Source organism: Ovis canadensis, chromosome 2, assembly GCF_042477335.2.
Source record: "Ovis canadensis isolate MfBH-ARS-UI-01 breed Bighorn chromosome 2, ARS-UI_OviCan_v2, whole genome shotgun sequence".
NCBI classification, from domain to species: domain Eukaryota; kingdom Metazoa; phylum Chordata; class Mammalia; order Artiodactyla; family Bovidae; genus Ovis; species Ovis canadensis.
Window position 1 is genome coordinate 42281908 of NC_091246.1, and position 16166 is coordinate 42298073.

Sequence of the window (16166 nt, forward strand, 5' to 3'; positions counted from 1 at the left end):
TCCCACCATTCATGTGCGGCCAGCATCAGAAACGAGATACAGACGCTAGTTGGGGAACTCTGTTGGGTCTGCCTTCCAAGGTAACTGCCACCTAGAGAAGTCCCCAAATCTCCGAAGCACACCGGGGCTGGAGTCGGTGGGTATCGGTGGTGCATGAGCCCTGGCAGGCTAATCCAGTTCATCGCTCTATCCCTCAGTTTCTTCATGTTAATTTCCACGGCTGCTGTACGAATTAGATGAGTTCTGCCTACAGAACTGCAATGTATCAGTAATAGTATTACTTCTCCGTAGCACTCTATCCCCGGTCATTCCGTATCCTGAACAAGCTGACTTAGTGCAGCTCAGACAAAAATCCGCCTGGTTAAAGCTGCCTCCTGACAGCAATGCATTTAAAACTGCCCGGGAAGCGAGGGCAAACTGAACGCCTATTACACAACCCATAAGAAAGGCTACATAGCACACGCTCTGCCTGCCTGCCCGCCTCCCTGCAACAGAAGAAGGCAAATGTCACTGTCTCACTGCCTCTCAGCTGCTCGGCTGCCAAAGGGCGGGCGGCCTGGCCAGCCGGGTCGGGGCCACGTTTCTCGGCGCGAGTGTGGTTAGCGCTCCCGGCGACGAGCCCCTCGGGGACGGCGCACGTGTGTGGGAGTCCCGATCACCCGGCGGCGGCCAGCTGACGCCACTCGTCGCGGCTCGGACACCGAGCACGCCGGTGGGAGCCGCGAAGAGCCGGGACCGCAAACTCTCCGATCGCGTGGCCAGACGTGGTAAGACTGCTCACAGCCATACCGGCCGGCTCCGTCTGGAGCCCCGCCGCCACCGCCGAGGCCAGCGGTGCTCTCCCCTTCTCCTCGTCGGCGGCAGCGCCGCCAGCAGCCTGGGCCTGGAACTCGGCGGGAGCGGCGAAGCGGGGCGCCGGCTGGGGCACCCTCGTGGGCGCGCGAGGGGGGGGGTGGTTTGCCCCCGGGGGCCCAAGCGCACAGCGGAAGGAGCTACGCGGCGCACTCCCAGGCGCCCAGGCTGCGCGCGCCAGCTCCCGGTGGGACCTAGGAGATCCGGGGGCGCCGCGGCGCTTAAGGGGAGCGCGGTTGCGGAGGGCTGCTTCCAGGCGGCTCCCGCGCGGGATGCATAAGCACACGCGTGCGCTCGCTCCTTCTCTAAAGTCTCCTGGAGCCTCACCTTCACTGAGTCTACCGGGTACATGACCGAGTGCTCCAGGATCCCGGCCATCGCTCCGGCTGTCATGTGGGTGGATAAGGAGGCGCTGGTCGGCAGGTTCTCATAGTCCTCCGACCCGGCGTCCTTGCAGCCGCCGCCGCCATCTCGGCTGTCCCCATCCATCCTGCGCGCCCCAGCCTGGCTCCCTACGCCGCCACGGCGTAGCTCCATTCGCCGGCTCCGCGCGGCGCGGGAGGCTGCAGGAGGCGGGCGGGGCGGGGGAGGGGGCGAAAAACTTCACTTCTTTAAAGTGGGAACCACCTCCCCGGTGCTGCGGGGCCTGACGCCATGGCGGGCTGGGGTGGAGCAGAGGGGCCCGAGACACCAATCACTGAAAAAGAAGAGACGGGCTCCGGCCGCGCCATTGGTGTGCAGGATAGTGGGGACCCGCCTCCCTGTGTGACGTAACGGTCCAGTGCAAATTTCCAAGCTACAGGATGGGGGCGAGAGGAGGACGTGGGGTGTCCCGGGAAGTCGTCTTACCTCCTGGTGGGGTGGTGCTGCCTGGCTTGGAGCAGGCCAGGGGGGCAGCTGCTGGGAAGGGTCACCCGGATCGCAGAGGGGGAAGTGCTTGAGGCTGGAGGGGGATCCGGAACAGCGGCCAATCTACCCACAGAGCCCGGGGTTTTGTTGCGAATAGTATTGCTCAGCAAGCTTTGGCATTCCTCGGGCCTGGAGCAGGGAAGTTACTGCGAATGTCATTTATAAAAGAGCAATTATTGTGGCTGGAGGAGGAGTGGGGGCGCACGTGGGGGTGGATGGAGTTCCAGAATTGAGGACCCACTGTGCGATACGAGGGATGCACCTCCTTTTCTGCAGCACAAGAGCATGTACCATGTTGGGAACAAAGTGAAATCTCGAGATCCTGCCCCAGGCTGCTTCGTTGGCTCGAACAATAAAGTTTTTCTTTCTCAAAAGAAAACACGTGATTCATAGAGCAAAGTTTATTCCTCCTTATTCTCACAAAGGGGCTAAAGCCACACAGCCCTGGACTAGTGAAGACGATAAGTGGTCACCAGGATGAAGCCCTTCTGAATGGGCACCTTCAGCACGTTTTCCTGGGGCAGGAAGGGCTTTAAAAGCCTGGCATCACAATAGAAAAGTGACGAAGAGAGTAAACTATTGCAGTATTGCATGTGCCTGGGCTTCCTCGGTGGTGCAGTGGTAAAGAGTCCACCTGCCAAGCAGGAGACCCGAGTTCCATCCCTGGGTCAAGAAGATCCCCTGGAGGAGGAAATGGCAACTCACTCCAGTATTCTTGCCTGGTAAATCCCATAGACAGAGGAGCCTGGGGGGCTACAGTCCATGGGGTCACAAAGAGTCAGACACAACTGAGCAACTGAGTGTGCATGTATAGTTCTTTAAAGACTCCGGTCTTCTAGTTCATAAACTCATCCCAAGCTATTAAAAATATCTTCTTAAATAAAGTGTAACCCAGGTCACTTTAAAGTGAAAGTGAAGTCGCTCAGTCGTGTCAGACTCTTTGCAACCCCATAGACGGTAGCCTACCAGGCTCCTCTGTCCATGGGATTTTCCAGGCAAGAGTACTGGAGTGGGTTGCCATTTCCTTCTCCAGAGAATCTTCCCGACCCAGGGATTGAACCCGAGTCTCCCGCATTGTAGGCAGACGCTTTACCGTCTGAGCCACCAGGGAAGCCTTAGGTTACTTTATTGTAACCTAAATAATAATGTCTTCTCCATCTGGGAGGAAGAGGGAGGAATCAAAAATTAGGGGAGTAACCTGTCTGTTTATCTAAGGCTCCCTGAAATGTGCATCTAAATGTGCATGTTCTGGGCTTGAGATTTGGCTTGAGCTGATCAACTTTTACTGTACCTTATCTGGAGAAGACTGCTAGTCAGGAAAGCTGTTCCTTGAGATATGAAAGGGTGGGGGAGACCCTGAGGATGCTCTATCTCCTCCTTGGCCTCACCCTGGTCCCAAGATTCGAGTCACAGTCACCTAGACAGCTCCCCGGGATTTGAGATTCAGTGATGTGAACAATGTCAATGGAGGCTTCAAGACCTAGGGCACTGTTTCTGAATTTTCAGTAGCTGCCAATAGTTGCTCCCAGGAGAAGTGCTAACGATGGGATAGGTAGAAACAAGCTCTGCATTTAGTCATGCCTGGAGACATTTCCCTGCTTTCGCTAAAGGTGATTTTCAAGAAATGTTGGTCAAAACCTGTTGATACTCATTTAAAAATAGATACCCTTTAACCAGTACGTATTAACTCATCATCTCACTTCAGTGACCAACACTCTGAAAATACATGATGCTCTTCAAAGCATTGTTCATTGTGTTAAATAATTGGAAACAAGCTAAGGGTTCAACTAGAGAGGAATAGCTGAGCGATTCACTGTGTTAGTGAAATATTATGGGGCCATTAAATTGTGGTTATGCAACAACATGGGAAATAATTATCATGCAGTTCTAAGTAAGAAAACAAAGCAGAGTTCTATGAACACTACATTCACCAAGATGTAAATACGCACATAAAAAGACTGAAGCAGTTATTGTGATAGTGATGTAGGATTACAGTTATATTTGCTATATTTTTCAGACAAACAATGCTTGTATTGTTTCTGTAATTGAAAAAAATATAAAGAATGAAAGTGGATCCTTCTTTGTAGGATCTAATCTCTCGATGGATGAAAAAACCCCTGAACTTTGATTGGTGGAGAAAAGTCAGCCCATAGATGCTTTAAAGGACTCTTGGCATTTGTGAACATCCTCATAATCTTCAGAGACATACAATTTTTTAATAATTTCATTAAATGTTAAACCAAAGCATTTAGAAAATCTTCAAAATATTTATTATGAATATTCAATATTTTGTCTCACCAAATGTGGTCATTATAGTGGTTTGGCCCTCAATACCTTAAACTTCTCCTTGTACTGTAGTGGTCAGAAAATTTAAACCACATTTCTTGCAGTCAAGAGTCTCAGTTCAGTTCAGTTCAGTCACTCAGTCGTGTCTGACTCTTTGCAACCCCATGAATTGCAGCACTGCAGGCCTCCCTGTCCATCACCAACTCCTGAAGATCACTCAAACTCATGTCCATTGAGTCGGTGATGCCATCCAGCTATCTCATCCTCTGTCGTCCCCTTCTCCTCCTGACCCCAATCCCCCCCAGCATCAGGATCTTTTCCAATGAGTCAGCTCTTCACATGAGTGGCCAAAGCGTTGGAGTTTCAGCTTTAGCATCAGTCCTTCCTATGAACACCCTGGACTGATCTCCTTTAGAATGGACTGGTTGGATCTCCTTGCAGTCCAAGGGACTCTCAAGAGTCTTTTCCAACACCAGTCGGAGTCTAGATATGACTTAAATTCTGACAGCTGAACTAGAGAGTGCTGGGAGGTGGAAGGCAGATAGAGACCACCATCCTGCTGTTTTGCTGTTGTATGCGGCCTAGCAAAATCCTAGACCCTTGGGTCAGGAGCAGTTGGGGTGGGCAGTGGCTTGCCTATTACAAGAGCATCACAGTGTCTGGACCCCAAGTTCATGGATGTTGAAAGGCAGTTTTAGCGGTAGGAGTGGCAGCAGGGAAGGTGGCAGCAACATAGCTTCCATAGGTGGCCTCCTATGCCTTTGAGGATTTGGTGGGGCTTCCCTTAGGAAGCCAATTACAAGTTGTGAGTTTGAGAGTCATCTCTGGAGACCCCGCCTAGGTTTCCCATTCAGCAATATTCTGTACAGTAACAAATGGGCATCATAAAGAGGGAGGTATCTCTGGATGTCAGAATACAGTGGCCAGCCCTGGTGCTCGACCTCTGTGGAAGGCCTGCTGGGAGACGGGTGACGTCCCCAGACACCATGGCCCGATGCTCTGGCCCCACTGCCAACAAGAAGGGAACATCACAGGGATGCAGGGACAGAGCAGTGATCCTGCCCTGTGGGGTGAACCAGGAGACTCGGATGACTTGCTGGTTCCAGCTGAATCTTAGGTGAAGTTCCTGAACGTAGAAGTTCTGAAGATGTCTTTGGTTCCCAGCTGCCTTCACCCAACTGGGAGTCCACTTAGAAGCAGGAAGCCACAGAGAATGCAGGGGGATAGCACTTGAGTTGGAATCACAGACATGTTCAAGCTTGGGTTCCACCTCCGACCAGTTGTGTGACTCTGGCCCTTTTGGTTGACTTGCTTCCATACCTGCTGATGATGACCATTGCTGATTAACACATTATTGTTATTCAGTGGCTAAGTCATGGCTGACTCTTTATGACCCCATGGACTGCAGCACACCAGGCTTCCATGTCCTTCACTCTCCCAGAGTTTGCTCAGACTCATGTCCATTGAGTTGGTGATGCCATCCAACCATCTCATCCTCTGTCATCCCCTTCTCCTCCTGCCCTCAATCTTTCCCAGCATCAGGGTCTTTTCCAGTGAGTTGGCTCTTCACATCAGGTGGTCAAAGTATTAGAGCTTCAACTTTACCATCAGTCCTTCCAGTGAATATTCAGTGTTGATTTCCTTTAGAATTGACACACAGTGAACGAAATACAGAAACAAAAAATACAATAAAGGCCTACAATGAATTATACATAATTTGAGGGTGTTTGGAAGAAGGAAGACAGAAAGGAGTTAATGCTATACAGGGAAGACATTCAGGCTTTCTCCAAAATCTTGCTTTTCTCACAATAATTACTCAAGTCTTGTCATCTACCTACCCACTCATGCAACACACATATATATTAACACTTTGCCCAGAATTTAGTCAATGCAGTGCCCTCCCCTGGGGCTCTAGAATTCCTCTACCAGGGGCAGGTGGCGAATTCCTCTACCAGAGGCGGGAGGCAGGGGAGGGGTGCATGGAGAAACTACATGGTGGGATGTCTCCTAGAGCATAGTGTGCTGGATACCTGGTGTGGCTGTGCATTTTGCTTTTTTTGGTTTTGCAATGTGCACTCCTCCACATTTTCAGTATTTTTAAGTCAAAAGTTTATGTTGGGACGGCTGAGAGGGCCACTAGACATGCAGGATCCCTCACTCATTTACACACCTGTAATCCCAGAAGCCCTTGCTTTCCCAAGGACATCACTGTCCTTGCTGAGGAAGCAAGGACTGTCCTAAAAGCTCTATCTGCGATTCGTCCTTAGGGATGTGTCTCCTCTTGAGACCGAAGAGGAAATGGAGACAAAAAGCTAGTCTTGTTCTGGAGCCCTCCCACCAAATAAGAAAGGGGTGAGGGCAAGCCTCCAGGCACAGAAGACACAGAGCTGCCTCAGTTTACTGGTCTTCCTTTTATAAAGGATGGTGACAAGAAAGGGTCAGAGCTAGCGGTTTAATTAGGGAATTAAGACAAGAGTGTTGCCCAGCTCCACTGGACAGTGAAGGAGAGAGAAGCCTGGTATGCTGCAGTCCATGGGGTCACAGGTTGGACACGACTTGAGTGACTGAACAATAGCAATCTCCCAGGAGCCTACCAATTTATCGCAGACCCTGCTCCTTAAGCCCCTTGTGATAAGGCTGGAACCCCTTGCGGTGATACATGGTGGGATCCACAGACTCCCCGTCCTATGGATGCCTGTGCCATCCTCCCTAGCAGCTGCCCCTTGCACTTTCATGGATGAGGCTCAATGATGCCAGTTGCCCCCTCCTCATGTCATGGTCTCTGTGCTGTGGTCATTTCCACTCTCACTCAAGAGCCCATCACCTAGTGGATGTCTCAAGGCCCCAGGGTGGGAGGGGGAGCAGGGGACAGAAGAGCCCTGAGGTCCCAGTGGAGGCAAAGTATTGGCTCAGTTTTGGGTAGGGTGTGCCAGAACAGTGTGTTTGCATGGTGATCTTGAGCCCTGCATGGCCACCCATCAAGAAAGGTTGCACCTGTAATCTTTCCCTCTCCTCAGCCTTTTCCCACAAATATACTGAGTCCTTTGCAGCCTAACAAAATCCCTCTTTCTGGCTCCACACCTTAAACTATTGCCCTATTTTACTCCTCTATCCTGAAGTCCCAAAAAGAATGATCGCCCCGGCTACCCCTCCTTCACTAGACTCCTGAAGACTTCCTGTGGTTTCTATCTCCTGCACCTTTCTAAAGAAGCTCTTGAAAAGGTCACCCATGACCATACTTTCAGCCTGTCTCTCCCAGCACAAACCTCTCGACCCAGCCTCCCCTGGAATTCCTCCCTTACTTCCACTTTCTTCCTGCCCCTCTAACAATGCTCTCTGCCTCCTTCTCCACCTCTCTTTCCTCCCCATAGGATGTCCTCAGTGCCCCTTATCTTCGCTTTGGTCCTCGCGTCAATTTCCATTTTCCTATTCCCAACCCTGGCTGGGTTTTCAATTCTGACCATTTCTCTGCACTCCAGCCCCATATTTTTTTGTGCCTCCCAGATACTTCAGTCAGTTCAGTCTCTCAGTAGTGTCCAACTCTTTGCAACCCTATGGACTGCAATATGCCAGGCTTCCCTGTCCATCACCAACTCCTGGAGCTTGCTCAAACTCATGTCCATTGAGTTGCTGATGGGTCTTTTCCAATAAGTCAGTTCTTCACATCAAGTGACCAAAGTACTGGAGCTTCAGCTTCAGCATCAGTCCTTCCAATTAATATTCAGGACTGATTTCCTTTAGGATTGACTGGTTTGATCTCCTTGCAGTCCAAGGGACCCTCAAGAATCTTCTCCAGCATCACAGTTCAAAAGCATCAATTCTTTAGTGCTCAGCTTTCTCTATGGTCCAACTCTCACATCCATACATGACTACTGGGAAAACCATAGCTTTGACTATATGGACCTTTGTCAGTAAAGTAATGTCTCTGCTTTTTAATATGCTGTCTAGGTTAGTCATAGTCAAGGAGCAAGCGTCTTTTAATTTCATGGCTGCAGTCACCATCTGCAGTGATTTGGGGGCCCAAGAAAATAAAGCCTGTCACTGTTTCCATTGTTCCCCATCTATTTGCCATGAAGTGATGGGACTGGATGCCATGATCTTAGTTTTCTGAATGTTGAGTTTTAAGACACCTAGCTCCACCTGAAGCTCAGACAATGGAGCAAGGTCCTAGGGCCATCATCACAAAACAACCTAAATGGGCAGCTTGAAACAACAGCATCATACTGTCTCACAGCTTCAGAGGCTAGAAGTCCAAGGTCAAGGCACTGGCAGGGCCACGCTCCTTCCAAAGAGTCTAAGGAAGTACCCTTCCTGGCCTGTTCCCGGCTTCCTATGGCTCCCTGGCAATCCTCGACATCTTCATCTGTTGTCACATCCCTATTTGTCTCCATGTCCACACGCACATTTCCTTCTCCTTTTTTTCTATATTTATTTATTTAATGTATTTATTTGGCTGCATCAGATCTTAGTTGCAGCATAGGGGATCTTTGCTGCATCATGCAAAACGTTTCATTGCAGGACAGAGATTCTCTAGTTACGGCATGCAGGCTCAGTAGTTGTGGCACATGGGCTTAGTTGCTCTGCAGCATGTGGGATCTTAGTTCCCCAACCAGGGATAGGGTTTGCATCCCCTGCATTGGAAGGCAGATTCTTAACCACTGGACACTGGGGAAGTCCCCATTTCTCTCTTCTTGTTAGAACACCAGCCATATTGGATTGGGGGCCCATGCTACACCAGATGATTTGATTGTATTTACAAAGATATTTCTAAATAAGACCACAGGTTCTCAGCAGACATGCATGTTGGAGGGGCACTACTGAGCTCAGGACAGGGAGGTGGAGAGACTAGAGCTACAGACCGAGGTGGGAGATATCTGGGTTCCAGTCCTGACTCAGATTCTTTGCCCCCAATCCTTTGAGGAGGAGCTGGACCCGATGAGGTGCTGATTGCTCTCCAGCTGAATCTTTCAGATCTAAAACTGAATTCATAATCTTCCCTCCTACTTGGCAACTCCTTCTAATGCTACTTTTTCCTGTACATTTTACTTCTGTTTTACCAGGTGACAGATCTTCAAGTTCAGTCATTCCTGACTCTTCTTCTTTTGGATCCTTTCAGCCAGGGGAAGATCAGGCCTCTGAGAGAATGTCACTTACAGCTATGGTGACTATGTAATTTATCATCCAAACTGGGATACTTTTTGAGTGACAAGGGGCATCTCTGAGAATTCCACCAGGACAGAAAAAGGTAGCTTTGGAGAAACTAGGATATGGTCACTGTACGTCTAGCCAGACCTTGCTTTTCCATCCCTGAAAAAAGAAAGTGTTTGTCACTCAGTCGTGTCCAATCCTTTGTGACCCATGGACTGTAGCCTGCCAGCCTCCTCTGTCCATGGAATTCTCCAGGCAGGAATACTTTCGGAAGTACCCATCCATGAACATCCTCCCTAAACCCGTGGTCCTACACCCTCCAAAGGGAGGGCTCTTCAGGTCTCTACCTGTCAAAGGTGCTCACTTCTCAGTTCAGATGCTTCCCCTTCCAGAAAGCCTTCTCTGACCCTCAGAAGTGAGCTGAACCCCACCACTCTTTCATGCCTCCTTCATGACTCTCCCAACCTTCCGTTTATTCTTACAGTTATATGGTCTTAAGTTCCTTGAGGATGTAAATTGAGTGAACAATCAATATTTATTGCAGGAATAAGCATTTCCTTCAAAGGAAGTCCATATTCCTATAAAATAACATTAAAATTCTGCATGCATCTGTGATCTCCAAGAAGTTAAACTATAGCTCCCAAGGCTCTGAACGCAGAAAGTTGGTGGAGAAGAGAGAAAAAGGGGACATTTGCTTTTCTTCCAAAGCACATGTCACAAATGCTAAAGGAAGGTGCTACAATTTTCTTGGGAGTGTGGATTTGCAAAGCTTGAGAAGTAGAAGAGACCTGCAATATGACAAAGCCTATAAACCCATGGGGTTGCAAAAGAGTTGGACAGAACTTAGTGACTAAACAACAACATAAACCCAACCCACAAGTGACCAAAGAAATCTAACAGGTAAAATAACTTGTCCACGGACACAGGAGTGGATAGTGGCAGAACTGGGGTAAAAACCAAGGTGTTTGATTCAGTACTTTTTCGTTCACCTGCTTTTGAAATAACCCTGGAAGCTGATAAGACTCCTTTATTGCTGTCATTAGTCTTATCTGAGATGCCTGTTCGGTAAAAATCAATAGTCATCAATGCTCCTCTCTAGTCATGTTGACATGACACAGCACATTAGCACACGGCCTTATTTGCCAGATTCCACAGGGCAGTTTCAAACCGAGCCCTACCATCATTAAGAATTTGTTGGGCTTCCATGGTGGTTCAGTGGTAAAGAATCCGCATGCCAACGCAGGAAACACAGGCTCGATCCCTGGTCCAGGAAGATCCCACGTGGAGCCACAAAGCCTGTGCGACACTACCGTGCTCTAGAGCCCAGGGTCCACAACGTCTGAGCCCATGCCCTGCAACTGCTGAACCTGGCGCTCCAGAGCCCGTGCTCTGTAATAAGAGAATCCACAGCATTGAGAAGCCCGGGCACAACAGCTGGAGAGTAGGCCCAGCTCTCTGCAACTCTAGAAAAGCCCACACAGCAACGAAGACCCAGCACAGCCAAAAATAAAGTAAATAATTTTTAAAAATTTTGGGGAAAGGTAAAGGATTTGGTGTTCATGATCCTCCAGGAAGCATAGATGTCATATTTCCAAATGGCTGAGCATAGCGGAGGAGCTCTTTGCTGCTAAGTCCCTTCAGTCGTGTCCGACTCTGTGCGACCCCATAGACGACGGCCCACCAGGCTCCCCCGTCCCCGGGATTCTCCAGGCAAGAACACTGGGGTGGGTTGCCATTTCCTTCTCCAATGCATGAAAGTAAAAAGTGAAAGTGAAGTCGCTCAGTCGTGTCCGACTCTTATCGACCCCATGGACTGCAGCCTACCAGGCTCCTCTGTCCATGGGATTTTCCAGGCAAGAGTACTGGAGTGGGGTGCCATTGCCTTCTCCAGGAAGAGCTCTTTAGGAGCTGATATTCCCATATCTGGAACCTCCAGGGCCTGTTCTTCCCATGGACAGATTCTGGTCTTTCAATTTCAACTCTAAGGTCATTTCCTCAGAAAGAACAATGTAAACCTGTCCCACAATCTCATTCTTAAAATGTTGATTCTTTTTTATTTGTTTTTGTTTTGGCTGCCCTGGGTCGTCTTTGCTTTTGCTCAGGTTTTCTCTGGTTCCAGTGAGTGGGGGCTACTCTTCATTGCAGTGCATGGGCTCTAGAGCACAGTCTCGGCAGTTGTGGCACGTGGGCTTGGTGGTCTAGCAGCATGTGTGATCTTCCCAGACCAGGGATAGAATCAGCGTTCCCTCACTGGCAGGCGGACTCTTTACCCACTAGACCACCCAGAAGCCTCATGATCATTTGTTTTAAATGTATAGCACTGATTACTTTCTTAAATTATCTTATTTGATTATTCTGTTTCTTGCTCTCTCTTTCTATCTCTCTCTCTCTCACACACACACACACACACACACACACACACACACACTGGAAGTTTCAAGGAAACAGACACTGGATATCACATCTTCACAGCTCTATCCTCCGTGCCTAACACCATGCCTGGCACAAAGTAGGCTCTGACTGAATAAATGCAAATGAATTGATAAAAAGCACCTCTTCCAAGAAGCCTCCCCTGAACCTGACAGCCCCTACACAGCTCTCTTCACTGAACTTCTCTAGGAGTGTGTGCTACCTCACCTACAGGAATTGATCACTTACTTCCTTGTACTGTAGTTTGTTTCAGTATACACCTTAGTCCCCCATCTAGGTCCTAGGTCCTAGTTCCTGGAAAGCAGAGTCTCTGGTTTATGCTCCTTTATAGACCCAGAACCTAGCACAGATTCCCGCACATAACAGGGGAGTAACTGGCTTGTGTTTACTCAGTCGAGGAGGAAACGGAGCATAGCAGAAAAGGTGAACTTTGAACTCAGAAGTCCTGACATATCACTTACTACCTAGCTGTGTGTCCTTGGAAAAATTACTTAGCATCTCTGGGTCTAGTTTCTCAATTGTAAAATGGACACATTAATTCCTATGTTGTAGGATTAAAAAAGAAATATAAAGCATGCTTTATATGTATATATATATATATGTGTGTGTATATATATATATTTATAAATATATTTGGGGGTTTCTCTGATGGCTCAGTGGTTAAGAATCTGCCTGCAGTGCAGGAGATGAAGGTTCAGTCCCTGGGTCGGGAAGATCCCCTGGAGAAGGAAATGGCAATCCACTCCAGCACTCTTGCCTGGAAAATCCCAGGGATGGAGGAGCCTGATAGGCTACGGTCCATGGGGTCGCAAAGAGTCGGACATGACTGAGCGACTTCACTTTCACTTTCACTGATGGCTCAGTGGTTAAGAATTTGCCTGCAGTGCAGGAGATGAAGATTAATTTTGCTTTTTAAGTGTTCTCTTTTTTTTTTTTTCCAAAAATGCAGGTCTATAACATTTTTATCAAAATGTTTTTGATACATGCAAATATATTTAATGAGGACATGAACACGACTTGCCGCATTTAACAGCAGTCCCCAACATTTTTGGCACCAGGGACCGGTTTCATGGAAAACAATTTTTCCACGGGCTTGGGGCAGGGTGGAGGGTAGTTTGGGGATGATTCAAGCACATTACATATGTTGTGCACTTTATTTCTATGATTATTACATCAGTTCCACCTCAAATCATCAGGCATTGGATTCTAGAGATAGGAGACCCCTGATTTAACAGACTTTTCCACATGATAATTGCTTACTTGCTTGCTCAGTCACTCAATTTGTGTCCAACTCTTTGCAACCCTATGAACTATAGCCCGCCAGGCTCCTCTGTCCTTGAGATTTCCCAGGCAAGAATACTGGAGTGGGTTACCATTTCCTCCTTCTGGGGATTTTCCTGACCCAAGGATTGAACTCACACCTCCTGCGTCCCCTGCATTGCAGACAGATTCTTTACCACTGAGCTATGTGGGACACCCCATAAGATCATAAAAAGGACCAATTCAGATTCTCACCATTTGCGTCATGTTCACAAAAGTCACTTCAAGAGCTATAGCCTTCTCTCAAAACGCATCAGTTTGGTGTGAGTAAAGCATGTTTCTTTTAAAAGGCTGTGCACTTACTCAGGTGTGAGGTTTTTTACAATGTTGCACGTTTATCCAGAGGGAAATACAGAGAAGCTGCTCTGTCATTTAATCACCTGGGCTGTGGCAGCAGTGTGCTCATTTAATCTCCATGTTTCTCCATTCCCAGAAGTTTGGTGTCCAAGTCATGCTAAGCAATGGCAGCTTGTTGAACTCCGGAGAGTTTTCTTTATTCCTTCCTTTCATTCTCCCTTCCTTCTCTCCCTCCATCCTTCCTTCCTCCCTCCTTCCCTCCCCTCCCTTTCTTTCTTTCCCTGGTCCCCACCCCCCTTTTTTTTTTTCCGGCCAATGATAGTTACCATTCATAGAACCACTTAGCAGTTGTGGAGAACTTTTAAGCACTTTCTCATATCTTATCTCATTTGACCCTTAGGGCTGTTATTGTAGAGTTAGATGGAGAAATGTAGGCCATGTAACATTATCTTATGGTTGGATTGATTTGTAAGCTGTCCTACCCAAGGAGGTTGATTAATAGGGCTAATATAAGCAAGAAAGGTGTGACATAGTACGCTGTCCTTGACCAAGTTTGGTTCAACTATTTTTTTTTATCAACTACTGGAAAAAGTCATGGACTGCAAACTTATCAACCCCTTAGAAGACACAATACTGGGAGGAGTAGCTCCTTGGAAGGCTGAAAGTCAAGGTTGTGTTTTAAATCTGTAAAAACATAAAATTGTACCCTTAAATCCTGAGCCTTGTGGACATACAAGGCAGGATGGAGTCCTCTTGGACTGATATGACTTTACATGATACTGGAGTTGCCAGTCTGCTGAGGACAAGCTACAGCTGCCTGGATTTTTTCCTGCCTCTCTTCACTTGGATAGTGGCTGTTTGTCCTTGCAATCCCGAGTTAGATGCCACTTCCTCAGGGAAGCATCCTGACCTCACAGCTTTGCTTCTAGTTCTCAAGCTAAAAGCTCTGGAGTCATCCCAAAGTCCTAATTGTCAATCATGTACGATGTACAATTTATCAAGAATCATCCTGCTCTGCCTCCAACAGACAGTAGAGTTGTGTTTATTATTTATTCATGTGCAGACTAATTATTATTATTTATAGTTGCATTTATGTTGTCTGTCTCCTACCAGTAGAATGTAAGCTTCCCAGGAGAGAGATTTCTGTTTGGTTCATAGATACTTCCCAGAATCAGCAATCATACCTAATAATAGGAACTCAATAAGTATAGTTTTTGCTTTTTAAAAAATATTTACTTTATTGATATATAGTTGACTTACAATGTTGTGTTAGTTTCTAGTATACAACCAAGTGATTCAGATGTACATATATATAATAGCTTGTGCTGCTAACTCCAAACTCCCAATCCATCCTTCCCCCACAACCCCTCCCTCTTGGCAGCCACAAGTCTGTTCTCTCTGTGAGTCTGTTTTTGTTTAATAGGTAAGCTCATTGGTGTTGTATTTTAGATTACACATATAAGTGTAATAAGATTATTATTATAAGTGTAGATTACACATATAAGTTGTATTTTAGATTACACATATTTGTCTTTCTCTTTCTGACTTACTTCATTTAGTATGATTTTCTGTAGACCCATCGATGTTGCTGCAAATGGCATTACGTCATTTTCTTTTTATAACTGACTAGTATTCCATTTTGTGTGTATATATATATAATATGTATATATATTGTGTATATATATATATATATATATATGTATCACATCTTCTTTATCCATTCATCTGTTGATGGACATTTAGGTTGCTTCTACATCCTGGCTATTGTAAATAGTACTGCAATGAACATTGGGGTGCATATATCTTTTCAAATTATGGTTTTCTCAGAATATATGCCCAGAATATATGGGATTCCTGAATCATATGGCAACACTGTTTTTAGTTTTCTGAGGAAGCTCCATAAGTTCTTCATAGAGGCTGCACAAATAAGAATTTATTCTTAGTGAGTAAGTGAATCAGTGGGGGTGAGTTAGGTGCCCCCCTGCTGCGCCCCCACCTCACCCTGCGATCTTTCCATAAGACTTCATACCCTGTAGTGTAGTAGGTGTTTTTCTACTTAAAAACATATCTTTAACAAACCATGAATAAATTCTGGTTGTCATGTAATGGTTAGCTTGTCTGACCATTTTGTTAGACTGGGAACCACAAAGAGTCCAGAGCTGGTCTGCCTGGCTGACTGCTTACCCCCAGCACCTGGCACAGTGCCCTGTGCAGAGAAATAGCACATTTATTGAATGCCAGGCACACTTCTCATGTTTGGGCACTAATTCATGTAATCCCCACAACCACTCAGTGAGGCCGATTCTGTTAATATTATTTTATAGATAAGGAAGCAAGGCCCTGAGAAGTTGAAGTCCAATGACTCATTGTAAAGGATGGATCTCGGATTCTGACCTAGGAAATCTGGCCTCCGAGTTCAAGCTCTAAACTACTAACTGAATTGCCTCACCTTTACAAGGCAACCAATAAAACTTGTTCAATAAATGAATTGGTGAAATAAGGCTGCCAAGAAAAGGCAACGCATTCTTCAGCTGTGTGAGTAAAGGGTCAAGGAAAGGGAAGTTAATCCTGGAGTAGAGTATAAGTCAGTTCAGGTTACGGTCATTCCTTCTGAATACGAGAAGCTTCCTACATGTATGTGTTTAGGGTGAGTTCATTTTGAACACGAGATCAGGAAGTTTTGTGTATGCATGCTCAGTCACTAAGTCATGTCCGACTCTTTGTGACCCTATGGACTGTAGCCCTCCAGGCTCCTCTGTCCATGAGATTTCCCACGCAAGAATACTGGAGTGGCTTGCTGTTTCCTACTCAGGGGGTCTTCCTGACCCAGGGATCGAAACCATGTCTCTTGCATCTCCTTCATTGGCAGGCAGATTCTTTACCACTGTGCCACGGGGGAAGCCCCTCTATATCAGTGTTGTTGT

The 16166-nt window shown here is 47.1% G+C and overlaps 1 protein-coding gene and 1 long non-coding RNA gene across 13 annotated transcripts in view; one reads left to right on the forward strand and one right to left on the reverse strand.

The window, feature by feature from the left end:
- Positions 1-1565, reverse strand: part of SLC25A37 (solute carrier family 25 member 37) — a 46471-nt gene extending 44906 nt beyond the window's left edge. Inside the window, exon 1 of one of the 4 annotated variants that reach the window (XM_069573989.1) lies at positions 1180-1565. Coding sequence is in view for 1 of the 4 variants with exons in the window: in XM_069573986.1 (XP_069430087.1) it covers positions 1180-1389 (210 nt within the window). In the remaining 3 variants the exon portion in view is untranslated. The remainder of the gene's footprint in view (positions 1-1179) is intronic. The other 3 variants (XM_069573986.1, XM_069573990.1, XM_069573993.1) reach the window with 3 other exon arrangements.
- LOC138432592 (uncharacterized) overlaps positions 476-16166 on the forward strand; it is a 77379-nt gene continuing 61688 nt past the window's right edge. For 8 of the 9 annotated variants that reach the window (XR_011253903.1, XR_011253901.1, XR_011253906.1 and 5 more), the window contains exon 1: positions 480-767. This is a non-coding gene — a long non-coding RNA (uncharacterized lncRNA). Of the gene's footprint in view, positions 768-16166 lie in introns of all 9 variants that reach the window. The other variant, XR_011253908.1, reaches the window with a different exon arrangement.